This window comes from Phaenicophaeus curvirostris, chromosome 10 (assembly GCF_032191515.1).
Source record: "Phaenicophaeus curvirostris isolate KB17595 chromosome 10, BPBGC_Pcur_1.0, whole genome shotgun sequence".
NCBI lineage: Eukaryota > Metazoa > Chordata > Aves > Cuculiformes > Cuculidae > Phaenicophaeus > Phaenicophaeus curvirostris.
This window is the reverse complement of record NC_091401.1, coordinates 12,906,612-12,919,210: the sequence shown is the minus strand read 5'-3', so window position 1 is coordinate 12,919,210 and position 12,599 is coordinate 12,906,612. Positions and strand designations below refer to the sequence as shown.

Sequence of the window (12,599 nt, the reverse complement as noted above, 5' to 3'; positions counted from 1 at the left end):
TCTGAGGTGTTGTCTCGGATCACATTAATCTCTTCGGGAAATTAGAGCTCAGGAGCCATTTCCCAACACAAATCCTCATGTCAGTCTGGCTGCTTGGATGTTTTATTGCAGATACATACCAATGTTGAAGTGGATAACGGTGTCATGTGTGTACTTTTCTTTTTTTTTCCCTTTTCACAGTATCCATTTGAACTCGGCCTGATAGCAGCATTTGTGTTTTCGGCACTGGTGTGTCTCAGCAGGCTCTACACGGGGATGCACACAGTCCTGGTAAGGATGCTTTGTGCTGGTTATGCCTCCAGCTCCGCTTACCTACAGTGATTCCCAACTCAGACTGTTCAAGTGATGTACATTCTGCCTTGGCCGTGCCACTGCAGGAGCATAGGAGTTGCACCACTGAATTTCAGTCTGCGTGAGGAAACCCTTAGGCTATAGCTATTTGAATCTGCAGGGAATTATTTATACCATAAGGGAGCTATGGTGCGCGTGGGTTGAGGAGCTGGGTGAGGTCGGTGTGGCAGCTGAATTGTAGTTCTCTGTTTTGAAATTTTAATTGCTGAGAATGCACTTGGGCAACTGATGCTGCTCCTTGGCTAAGCCTTTTGTGCAATAGTATCATTGCTGTCTGCAAGGAGTACCCAGGGCTGGTTTAGCCTGGGAGTGTCAGGGAGGGAATAGCAGGTTGGTGAGTCACGTCTACAGCCAGGGGAGAGCGCAGGGGCGGTAAAATGTGACCAGCAATCTGCCCTTGGGGTCACTCAGAGACAGCATCTCTTGGTACCACACAGGGATATGGCACTTAAAAAACATCCTGGCAAGCACCTGGTTTTCAGCTGGTAGGAAATTCATTCTCAGAGGATTTAGATGCACAAATACTTCATCTGAAAATAATCAGAAAATATCTGTGGCTTTATAGGACAGGCTTGCTGGGCACGGTTGTTTAGAGATGCCAACCCTGCTTTAAGAACAAATTTCAGTGTGACTTTGCTTAGGCTGGTTCCTTCCTGATGAGGGGAAATGTTATTGATCTGTTATAGAAAGCAGTCAGAGGGGTAGTCCAGCTGCCTAACTATGGATAAAAACTCACTTTCCCTGCAGGTATTTGTTACGCATTGTTTGTTGGTTGCATATGCATAAGTAACGGCAGTTTTTTTCCTAAGTATTATGTTTGGTGTAATAAGGAGGCTTAATAGATGTAGGAAAGGGAGCCCTTATTAGATTAAGGCTATCTAAAAAATACAGGTTCATGTTCCCTTCTAGGCCTAATGGATTGAAACAATATCTTAAATGGAAGCTAGAGACACCTTTTCTTGGCTAGTGACCTTCAATCAATCAGTAAAAATTCTTTGCATACTTTCCCTGTTGGTCCATCGTAATGAAAGACTCCTAAATTTAGATGGATTTTAGGGTAAAGAAGAAAAAGCCCTTTGTGCCTTTGACATGATTAAAAAAGGGCTTTAAAATAAAAAAATAGCTCCTTAGTTGAATTGTGAGCAATACTGCCTTTCAGAAAGCCAAATGTACTTTGTCAGGGTATTCGTCTGATGTGTGCTCTGGTGGGGACGGAGCTGGGGAAATGTCTGTTGATCACAGCTGCTCAAATCCAACCCTGCTCTGTGCTGTGCTGTCTAACCCACCTGCAATGACAGGTTCTTTCAGGGAAGAAGGGTTGTTCAGAACCATTTGCCACTCTTTGAGAGATGGCTCCAGCCTGAGTTGCCCAAGATGCTGTGGGACCAAGACACACCAGTGTCTTAGCGAAGCCACCAGCCAAACTAGCCTCTCTCTAGCAGATTTTTACAGAAGTATTGATAGAAAATGTATACTGATGGAATATAATTATGTGTTAAGAAATTGTAATATTTTAGTAAAACAAATGAATATGTAAAATATCCCCACTGAATTAGTGTAACTGCGAATTTTTCCCATTTGGTAAAACAGAAAAGGAGTAGCAAGGTGGTTGCATCATGCTTTGCTGCAGCCATAGCTGAAGCTCCAGTACAGGGGCTTGTCTTCTGAAGCCTCAGCTCTACAAATCAGTCAGTATTTCAGCATTGCCGGTGTTGCTTTTGGATCAGGAGCGGCCTTGAAAAGCAGAGACGTGTCAGATGTTACCAATAAAGACCTTCTGGAGAGGAGTAAACCAGTACGAAAGCTATCTGTATAGTTATATTAGATCTTAGGAAGAAACGTGTTTCTGTGAGGGTGGGGAGGTGCTGGCACAGGTTGACCAGGGAAGCTGTGGCTGCCCAGTCCCTGGAGGTGTTCAAGGCCAGGTTAGATGGGGCTTGGAGCAACCTGATTCAGCGGGAGATGTCTCTGCCCGTGGCAGGGGGTGGAACTGAATGGACTTTGTGGTCCCTTCCAACCCAAACCATTCTATGATTCTGTAAACAAAGTAAATTTATTTATTTTCCCTGATATATGCTGATTCAGTGTTGTATTTATTGCTGATTGCAGCACCTTTGGGACAGGGCATGCTGTAGACCCCACTGTGCTCCTTTGCTGTGCTGTATCTCAGTTTTTATAACACCACCATTAGTCCTGAAATTATCTTACGTATTTTAAAGCTGACAACCAACCAATGCACAGGCATCACTTTACACACCGTGGCAGTACAGTCCTCACTGGAAGAAACAGTGTAACCTGTAGAGGAAATCAAATAAGTGGTTTCTGTTTAGGAGAGCAGGTAGAGCTTCATGCTGTAAATAAAAGCGTGAAGGGAATTCAGGCAGTAAGTGACTGTATAAAAGACACAATAGGAAAAGTTTTATTTTCACTTTGATTGGCAGTGTTTGTTTGAATGCCACTGTGTTCAGGGTGTTGATTTGTTATTCTGGGGGCATTCTGTGAGTGTTTGTGTCTCATGATGTGACTTCAATAGGAGGAGCATAGAAGGGTCCTGCTGTCAGAAAGCTTTTGCAATCCTAAAGCAAATCATGCTCTCAGACCTTATAAAAAAAAAACCCAACCCATCCCAGTGTGAGAACGGCAGCAGTGGTGCCAGTGTCCCAGTATCCACAGGCCACACCACTGACATGCTCCCCTGGTGATGGGCAGAAAGCGTTTTAAAGAATCTCAGTCCTACCTCACAAGCAACTGAATGTTTAGCCCAGTTGTTTTTCTTTATGTACCTGTAGCACAAGGAAACAACTTCAGTGACTTGGTGCTGGAAACCCAGTACTGGCCTACTCTTTAGGTAGGAAAGCAAAATGACAACTTTCTAGTTAAGGTCGATAGGAGTGAGGTGTCCCTTGTGTGGAACCCGGGCAGATGCTTGGCGCTGCGCGGGCAGCAGGCAAATGCTGAGTGGCCGTGGGGCTGAGCTATGTGACAGCAGAGAGCTTTTTGGGAAGGATGAAGCCTGTGGAGGACTTGTTAGTGCTGAGGGAGCTGGAGTATCCCAGCAGGGAAATGGAAGGCTTTAAGTTTTGCTGGTAGTGCTGTACCTTAAGCAAAATTTGTGTTTACCCTCATTTAAAAGTTCCTTTCTAACTGCGGGTTTGGTGGGAACCTAATCTGTTTACACAGGCGGCTGGCAAGAATGTGCTTCCTGGGAGTGCTAACAGGAGCTCCACCACCAGGAAAGGCTAAGGTCCCTCTCCTGGGTGCACAGCAGGGAGAGTCCAGAGAAGCAGTTTTTCTCACAGAAATCAGAGCCTTTTCCTTAATTTAACAGATGAGAGGGGAAAAACAATAATCCTGCAATGCTAAATGTCTTTGTAAAGTGTTGGTCTTGAACTTACCTTCTCTGGGCATTCATAAAATCAAATGTCTCCCTGTGAGTACCAGAATTAAAGAGACTACTGATGATTCGAGGGCTGGAGCACCTTCTGCATGAGGACAGGCTGAGAATGTTGGGGTTGTTTAGCCTGGAGAACAGGAGGCTCGGGAGAGACCTTACCGCAACCTTCCAGTACTGAAAGGGGCTACAGGAAAGCTGGCAAGGGGCTCTTTATCTGGGATTACAGGGACAGGATGAGGGGGGTGGTTTTAAGCTGAAAGAGGGGAGATTTTTATGAGCTATTGGGAATAAATACTTTCCTGTAAGGGCAGTGAGGCACTGACACAGTTTGCCCTGAGAAGTCATCGATGTCCCTTCCCTGGAGGTGTTCAAGGCCAGGTTGGTTGCGGTTTTGAGCAGCCTGATGCAGGGGGAGGTTTCCCTGCCCATGATGGGGGGATTGGATGTAGATGACCTTTAAGGTCCCTTCAACCCAGACCATTCCATGACTCTATGATTCCATGAAATGTATATTTACTTATGAATTGTACACATTTACTACTGTACTGTAATGTACATTATAAAACATACCCAAATATAAATTAAAAAGGGATAGGGATTAAATAAGTGCTATTTAAAAAAAAAATTGTTTTGCTTGTTACTGGTGCAAAAAGTATTTTCTTCCCATAGCCTGATGGGCTGTCTTGCACACCCCCTATGGAGAACACCAATATAAGTCAGGAGCAGAGCTTGTTATCAGAGTCCTGCTTGAAAACTACACAAGACCTGTTACTGTACTGGGGCTGAAGCGGAGTTTAATAAAAATCATACAATCATAGAAGTTGGAAAAGACCTCTAAGGTCATCCAGTCCAACCCTCAGCCCAACAACACTGTGCCTGCTAATCCTTGTCCCGAAGTGCCATGTCTACATGTTTTTTGAACACCTTCAGGGATGGAGAATCTACCACTCCCCTGGCAGCCTCTTCCAATGCTTCACCACTCTCAGGAAAGACTTTTTTCCTAATATCCAGTCTAAACCTTCCTTGGCACAACTTGAGGCCATTTCCTCTTGTTCTATTGCTTGTTACCTGGCAGAAGAGACCAACACCTGCCTCACTACAACCTCCTTTCAGGGAGTTGTAGAGAGCAATGATGTCTTCCTTCAGCCTCTTCTTCTTCAGACAGAACTACCCCAGTTCCCTCAGCTGTTCCTCACAAGATTTGTTCTCCAGCCCCTTCAACAGCTTCGTTGCTCTCCCCTGGACACGCTCCAGCCCCTCAATGTTGCTCTTGTAGTGAATGACCCAAAACTGAACCCAGGATTAAAGATTAGGCCTCATCTCAAACCAGAAAACTTTAACGAGGTCTGTAAACAGAGGCTGCCCATGCCCTGGCTGGGAACTGCTGGGTGAAACGGAGCAAAGCCTTTGTTAGGGAAATGTTAATGTTTGGTTAAATACCTTTAATGGTAATAGAAAAGCACATGGAAAGCTTTTGAGTTTCACTCATTAATCACATGTGAAGGGGATATTGAGATGTCAGGATGTCTTCTAATATGAGGTGGACAAATAGTGGAGTGGGAAATGGAGGTACACAGTGCTGCTGGGATTCTGAGCAACCCCTTTGCTCTGTTGTTTTAATACAGTTACTCAGTGCTGGGCCAAAACATACCTTTCTGTGTAAAGTTATCATCAAAAAATTGGTGTAATAAGATGGATTATTGTGAAATTTTGACACTTAACGGTATTTTATGTATTAGACATCTGTGAACAACTTTGTGTATTTCCATGGCTATCCTCATGTCACAGATGAGGGAATAAATCTAAGCGGAAATTTGTATTAGGAATATACAAAATGGTTCTGGGAGTTGCTTAAAACCAAGTGTGCTGTGAATCCAGTGCCTGGAAGTTGTAAACAGCTGAAGTTCAGCCATAGTGGAGTAATTTACCAGGAAGTCATTAAATATTTCTGTTGTGACAGAGTCCCCTTGTTCCTGCCTAACTGTAAGTGAAATTCTCATAAATAATTCATATTAGACTATGACCAAGCATGGTAGTGGTGAACTGTCATAACTCAGTGAAAAAGATACAATCTTGAGAAGAGGACATGAATGTCAGAGATTAACTTTAGCTTTTGCAGTGGGTTTCTTGAGCAATGTTGTGACAGCAGCACCGGGATCATTGTTATATTGCTTTTTATCTGTCTACTCTCATACAGACAGCTTTTGTTAGAGGTTACTTTGTCTGCTTTCCCAGTCTTGCGGTTGACAACAATCAAGTTATTTGCCTCTGTTAATAAATTAGGTTTTAACTATGCGCTTGCCTCGGGTGCTTTACTGCAAGCCGGATTTCAGCAGCTTGGGCAACAAGTTTCTTCTTGCTATTTTCCTGCCTGGCGGTGCCTACCTTTCACTGTGGTTGGCAGAAACCATGGCACATGTACCACATTCCACAGCTCTGCAGTTTTCTCCCCCAGAGCCTGTGTTCCTGGGCTGGGTGATTAGCTCTGACAAAAGAAAAGCATCTTCCCATTTACTCAAATCAAGTAAGCACTAATCCTACTGATATGATGAAATTCCTTGGATGATTATGGGAGGAGAAGGCTGTGTATGAAGGCAGCTTACTGTGGCATCATCCCTGAGAAGAGTTGTGTGCGTGCCTAGTCCATTGTGGTCGTGGCTAGAGAGCACCCTTAAAATATCAAAGCAGGTGAGGGGAAGAATCTCACTTGTTCAGTAGGAAAATACAGACTGATAGAATATTCACATGGACAAGGCTAAGGCTGGGTTTGCGGGTTGTCACGTTTCATTTAGCACAGGCTTTGGACTGTCACCTCTTGTGGGTGGTGCCATCACACTGTTGATTCAGGGCATTCCTCTGCTGCTGCATATCCAGAAATGCAGATACCGGTCTTTCATCATCACCCAAGGACACCTGTTTCACCTTCCAGGTCTCACAGAGCTTTTAAATGTGGTCTCTTTGCAGGACGTGATTGGTGGAGCGCTAATTTCAGCTGTGCTGCTTGTGCTCTTGTATCCTGCGTGGGACGTGATAGATCACTTGCTGTTAACTAGTCCCTTCTGTCCCCTGCTTTCCATAGTTGTGCCTCTTGTCTTATGTTACAACTACCCCAAACTAGATAATTATAGCCCAACCAGGGGAGACACCACGACTATCTTAGGAGCAGGAGCTGGAGCAACTGTGGGATTTTGGTTAAACAACCAGCTTGCTGCACCAGCCTACACCAGCGAAAACTTCCAGTTTGGATTTCACCTGATTACCTCTAAAATAGCAGTGATTATGCTAGCCAGGTTCTTCATAGGAATTGTTGTTATTCTACTGACACGCCAGCTCATGAAAAGCATGGCCCTTGGCATGCTGGGTTACCGGTACAAGTTTCCCATGGGTGACCTGGAAGCCCAGAGACGACTGGAAGTTGAAGTGCCATGTAAATTTATAACGTATTCCTCAGTTGGCTTCAGTGCTACCGTGATTGTGCCGCTGCTGCACAAGCTGTTAGGATTGATGTGAGCGCAGCACCTTCCTTACAAAGTAATGTGACACACCACCATTTCAGAGATGCAATGAGGCAATCAAGGCTTGACCAAAAAGTGTTTTGTGCCTTTCTGCACTTGCCTAAAATACCCAATTTGGAAGACTCATGAGAATTGCTGTACACAAATAACTTTGGATTAGAAATCTTTGAACTCTCTGTGTCCCATAATTAGGGACCCGTGGCCCAGATGACTAAAGTTGACAAGCTCAGAGTACAAAGCTAAAATCTCTGCTGGAGTGGCAGCAGCGGCTGGTTTGCTGTAGGATCAGGAGTGCCAGGAAGCACGGCTGCACCTCGGGACGCTGGCCCTGTGGCTCTCTGGGCTCCAAAACAGCCTGCCAGGCAGTGAGTTTGCTCCTGCTGAAGCAAGAGAGCAAACCAAGGAGGGGCTCATGTTTGGGGCACAGGGGAGGCAGAGCAAGCACCTGGTGGGGCTGGGGAAGAGGCAACCAGCCACGATCAAAGTGCTGTCCCCGGGGCATACAGGGCTCGCTCTGTGCCTGGCTATCCCCTGTGGACTTGGAGCAAAGGAAGAGTGGCTGAAGATGGGAAGGTGATGTAGAGGTGGAGGCTCTTCAACTCTTGGCACCTTCCCACTGCCAGGCTTTGGGAGGAGCATCCTGCTGGCCGAGACTGCAGCATCAGCAGAGATCAGAGACATCCACGCTTGGATACATCTGAGCACCTCCCTAAAGAAATTTGCTGATTATTGTACTTGTCGCTTGTCATAGTCTCTCTTGACAGCACTGCCAGACCTGGCTGGTTCTGCGGGTGTGGTTTTACCCACTGCAATCCCTCAAAAAAAAAACAAACAGAAAAATACCCAAACCAAAAAAAAAACCCAACCAAACAGAAAAGTAAAAGAGAAGAAAGGAAAGCCCAACAAAAAATATTTTAAGTGATTTGTAACAAGTTTATCTTGGATATTAATAAGAAAACCTCCAGTAAAAGATCCTTTGCCTATACATAAGCAAGCAGAATTGTTACTACAATGTTGAGATTTGTGTTCCAATTGTTGAACACCAATTTATCTTCCCTGCCTAGGGGACAGGACAAAGTCCTTCCTATTGTGTAGGGGTGACAAGCAGTGTCCTTAAACTGCATTGTGGAAGGGGCTGAGTGGTGACTCCATTGACTACAACATGTGGCGATGATATGATGCCATCATTTTCTAGTGCTGCACCACAGTATGGCTGGTCTTCAATGCATCTTGCAATACCATGTGTACAGTCATAGAATAACTAGAGGACTATTCATAGAAGGGTGATCGCTATAACTCAGGCTGCTTATTGTAAAAAAAAGTTATATATTTGTGTGTTGGACCAATGAGCTGTTGAGCAGGACAGCGGTGAATGAGGTCCACTTGGCTGGAAAAACATTGCAACCACAGAGCCTCAAGTGTGGCCCCTGTGCCTTTCCTGCAGAATGTACATACAAACCAGCTTTTTAACTGCGTGCACTTGTCTTCCTGGCTGCAACACAAATTAACCTGAGGAATGCAGTGGAGATGCCTTGCCACCAGTTTACTGCTTGATTAAATATAAGTGAGCTCCAAAAACATAGCCGGAGTTTTGGTTGAAGAGCGGGAGGAGTGCATGTGGAAGAGCCATGGGGGTTAAGAGCCATGGGGGTTTAGAACCAAGTCACCGGTCTCCAGAAGAAATGAAAGCAGAAATTGTCATGTGGGTTAACTCTTTTAAATCAGGCTGCATGGACCCATCTCTCTTTACATGTGCACACAAGCAGCTTTACCAAATCTGTCAGCAGGACATGCCCTTTGGTAAAACCAGGACTCATCAAACGCAAGGGGTCCATCCTCAGCCTCTCTTGCTCCCACACACCACGGCAGCACTGTCATCAGGCCTTAAAACACCTTATTTTAAGGGTGCTTTGTGATGTACAACTGCCTGACAGAGCTGCAACCCCATGGAGGTGCAACATCACAGTGGAAGGGACCAGAGCTGCAAAAATCCCAAACTTGACAGCAAGCTGAGTTTAACCCACGAGGTGAAATCATTTGGTCCCAAGAAATGCATGGTTTGACAGTGACATTCATGCAGTTTTATGTGTAGAATTTCTGTTCTGAATCACAGCTATTTCATGCTATGAAAATTTTATAAATTATATATAAACGCTTGAATTTATAAAGTACATGCACAAGTATTTTTATCTTTTATAGCGTTCACCTGCATGCAATACATGCGAACTGTACTTGGTTCCAATTTTAAAATATACATATTTTGCAAAATTTGGTGTTTCTGTGTTCTTTTTGCATCCATTATTGCTACTTGCCAGTGACTGATGTAAGGGGAGTTGCAGTTTACAAAGCTTTCCAAATGCAACCACCCACCTCTCTTCCTGAGCTGGTCCCTCCTCTTCTGCCCAGTCAAGCTGTGAGGCTTTGGCTTCTTCAGGCTCAGCAGCAGCAGCCTGCTTCTTATAAAACCTAAAAAGAAAATCAATCCACTCACAACTGTTTGTTACCTCCTTTGCTAATGGAAATGTGCTAGTTGTCAGTGATGGAGGATACCTGGGCACCTGGAATCTCCTTCTCCTGCAAGATCTACTTCTAATAGACTAAACAGTTAATTGGAAGCCAAATCCAATTTTAAATTAATATATGCAATTATAGTACAACAGTCCATGAATTGCAGAATTTTTCATGTTCATTGAGGAGACTAACAAGTTTTTGTTGTCAAAGATGTATATCTGAAGCTGTGTAGGGCTATGTCCTCCCCTCAGCACCATGTCCTGCCTGGAAGTGGCGTGCCTGTGGACCCCCAATTGTTCACAGCTGATTGGGGTGAGACGCGATTGCTGCAGCACCTCTGGGCTGCTGGGAGCAGGCGAGGCTTTCAGCTGGGCTCTGTCAAGAGGTTGTGCTCATGGGGCACTCAGGGGACCATGGCAGTTTCTACGGAGACAGGGTTGAAGAGGCAAGTCTTCTGGCAGGGCAAGATGTGCCATATGTCCTATATGTCACTAACCTGACTTATCAGTTCCTTGCTGCAGTCCAGCGTGTATCTTTCCTTCTTCGGGTATGCTCCCCACCTTCATGCCTGAAGTTCAGGTGCCTCTGCATCTCTATGGCAGAAAATGAGGTTTTGCAGCTGGTTTGCTGGTAGTGTTCTGTACTCAGAAACACAAAGGCATCATCTGAATCCTCTTGAGTAGATGTGCTTGGGTTTTAGAGTAAAACACTGCTCTTAATGTAAATGGGGTAGGAGAGATCTTCCAGATACAGAGCATCAGCATGGGATCCTGGGCTGTTGCCTTCTCTTCAGTGACGTCCTTACATCCTGGTCCAGCCCTGCCACTCTGCGTCCCATAGCCTTCTTCAGCTGGAGGGTGTCACCAAGACAAATCTTCTAAATTTCCTCCATTATCCTATCAAGAGGGATGTAGCAGACATCTCACTCTTAGCTTAGTCCTCTCTGTTCTGCATTGAAGCTGTCTCCTGATGACATGCTGGCTCTGCAAACCACTTTCTGGGCTCGTAGTGCTGGCACAGGCTTCCTCCTGCCACGGGGCATCTCTGTGTGTTGGTTCCCCCAGCACAGAACCAGGTACTCCAGCAGCAGCCAAATGTAACTGCACGCCTTGGCAGGGATTAAATACCAAACCAGCCTGGTTTGTCACGACCCCAGTCTCCCAATCCATCCAAATTGCTTCATAAAACTGTGAGTGAGCTGGCACCTTGCTTTTCTGGATGTAGGTGGTTTTTTTTTAGGGGACAGAAGAAAAGAATATGGTCTTAGTTTAAGTTTAAGCTCTTCTAATGCCTATTGCAAGTGTAAGTTAGGAACTGTGGGTTCTTCTCTGAAGAAGGTGGAAGTGTGGCTCAGCAGCAAGAGGGATCGCATGCTTCCTAAAACATGTGTAAAGCCAGGTTGGATGGGGACTTTGGGCAGCCTGATCCAGCAGGAGGTGTCCCTGCTCATGGCAGGGGGGATTGGAACTGGATGGGCTTTAAGATCCCTTTCAACTGTAACCATTCTATGATCCTTGTTTGCTGCTACCCAGCTCCTGCTCCCATCGGAGTGCGTTGCTTCCCTTGCTGCCTGTGTTCAGCCACCTTCCCTGCTCTGCCAACAGCAGCAGCCTGTCTGGCATCCCTGCTGCCACCCCGCTCGCCTTCCCCTGCGCTGGGCTCGGTGTCAAGGGCGCTGGGCGGTCAGAGGTGTCGCGTGTGCTTTTGCTCAGCCTATTCCATATGCACCTGCCAACTGGAGAATTATTTAAATTGCAAGCAAGCATGCTGCCAGCCCAGAGATGGAAACAGTCCCAAGTGTTACCTTTACATAAATACTCTCACCCAACAGACCCGGCAGCACAGAGCCCTGTGGCTGGGAGCAGGAGCCAGGCTGTCCCGGCAGTTCTGTTGCTTGGAATAGCACCTTTGCAGGATCAGAGCACAACAAGGGAAAACCCTGAAGTCAGTATTTGTGTCCAGCTGCAATGAACACAGCGGTCACCCAGACAGCACATTAAAACCTGTGATGCCACCAGTTCTCCTGCCTTTTGTGCTTGTGTTCCAATCCTGAGCGATGGCTCAGTACCTGCAGACAGCAGGAGCAAGCCACAAGGAATTCATAATTGGAGGCCATTAGCAAAAAATCCAACTTCTAAGTGGTCCTTAAAGAACTACTCAAAGTTCAAAAGATGTTAAAAAAAAATCATTCAAAAGTCACCACCATCAGCAGATGTTTCCTTTCCAAAGACACCAAAGGCTAAAAGCAGAAGTTTCATGCTCCCCATAGCTCTCCAGCACGAAGCTGTGTGTTGGATCCTTGATTCCTCAATACAGCTATGAGCAAGCTGTAAATATCAGATAATTTGTCTGGGGCTACAAAAGACACCTTGCGATAAATATGCTAGACTTGTATGGTGTCTCTCTCGTCAGGACACAGAGCTAATCCTGAGCGCAGCACTCCAGCGGATTTCAGAGCTGCAGCAGCCTCTGCCAGGTTGCTGGCACTGCCTCTGGCTGTGAGAGGGTCAGTGGTCCTGCAGAGTCTTTGTAGTCTTTCTCTCGAGTCTCTTAGAATTGTAGAATGTTTTTTGTTGGAAAGGACCTTTAAGATCATCCAGTTCCTGCCACTAGACCAGGCTGCTCAAGGTTCCATCCAACCTGCCCTTGAACACCTCAAAGGAGAGGGCATCCACAGCTTCCCTGGGCAACCTGTGCTGGTGCCTCACCACCCTTACAGGAAAACATTTCTTCCTAATACTTAATCTAAATCTTTCCCCTTCTAATTTAAAGCCATTCCCTCTTGTCCTGTGATTGTATGGCCTTGTAAAAAGTCCCTTCCCAGCTTT

The 12,599-nt window shown here is 45.7% G+C and overlaps 1 protein-coding gene across 1 annotated transcript in view; it reads left to right on the top strand.

The window, feature by feature from the left end:
- SGPP2 (sphingosine-1-phosphate phosphatase 2) overlaps window positions 1–8,068 on the top strand; it is a 36,013-nt gene extending 27,945 nt beyond the window's left edge. The window contains exons 4-5 of the mRNA XM_069864816.1: window positions 181–270; window positions 6,710–8,068. Coding sequence (XP_069720917.1) covers window positions 181–270; window positions 6,710–7,255 — 636 coding nt within the window. The 3' untranslated portion in view covers window positions 7,256–8,068. The remainder of the gene's footprint in view (window positions 1–180; window positions 271–6,709) is intronic.
- Window positions 8,069–12,599: the final 4,531 nt, after the last annotated feature.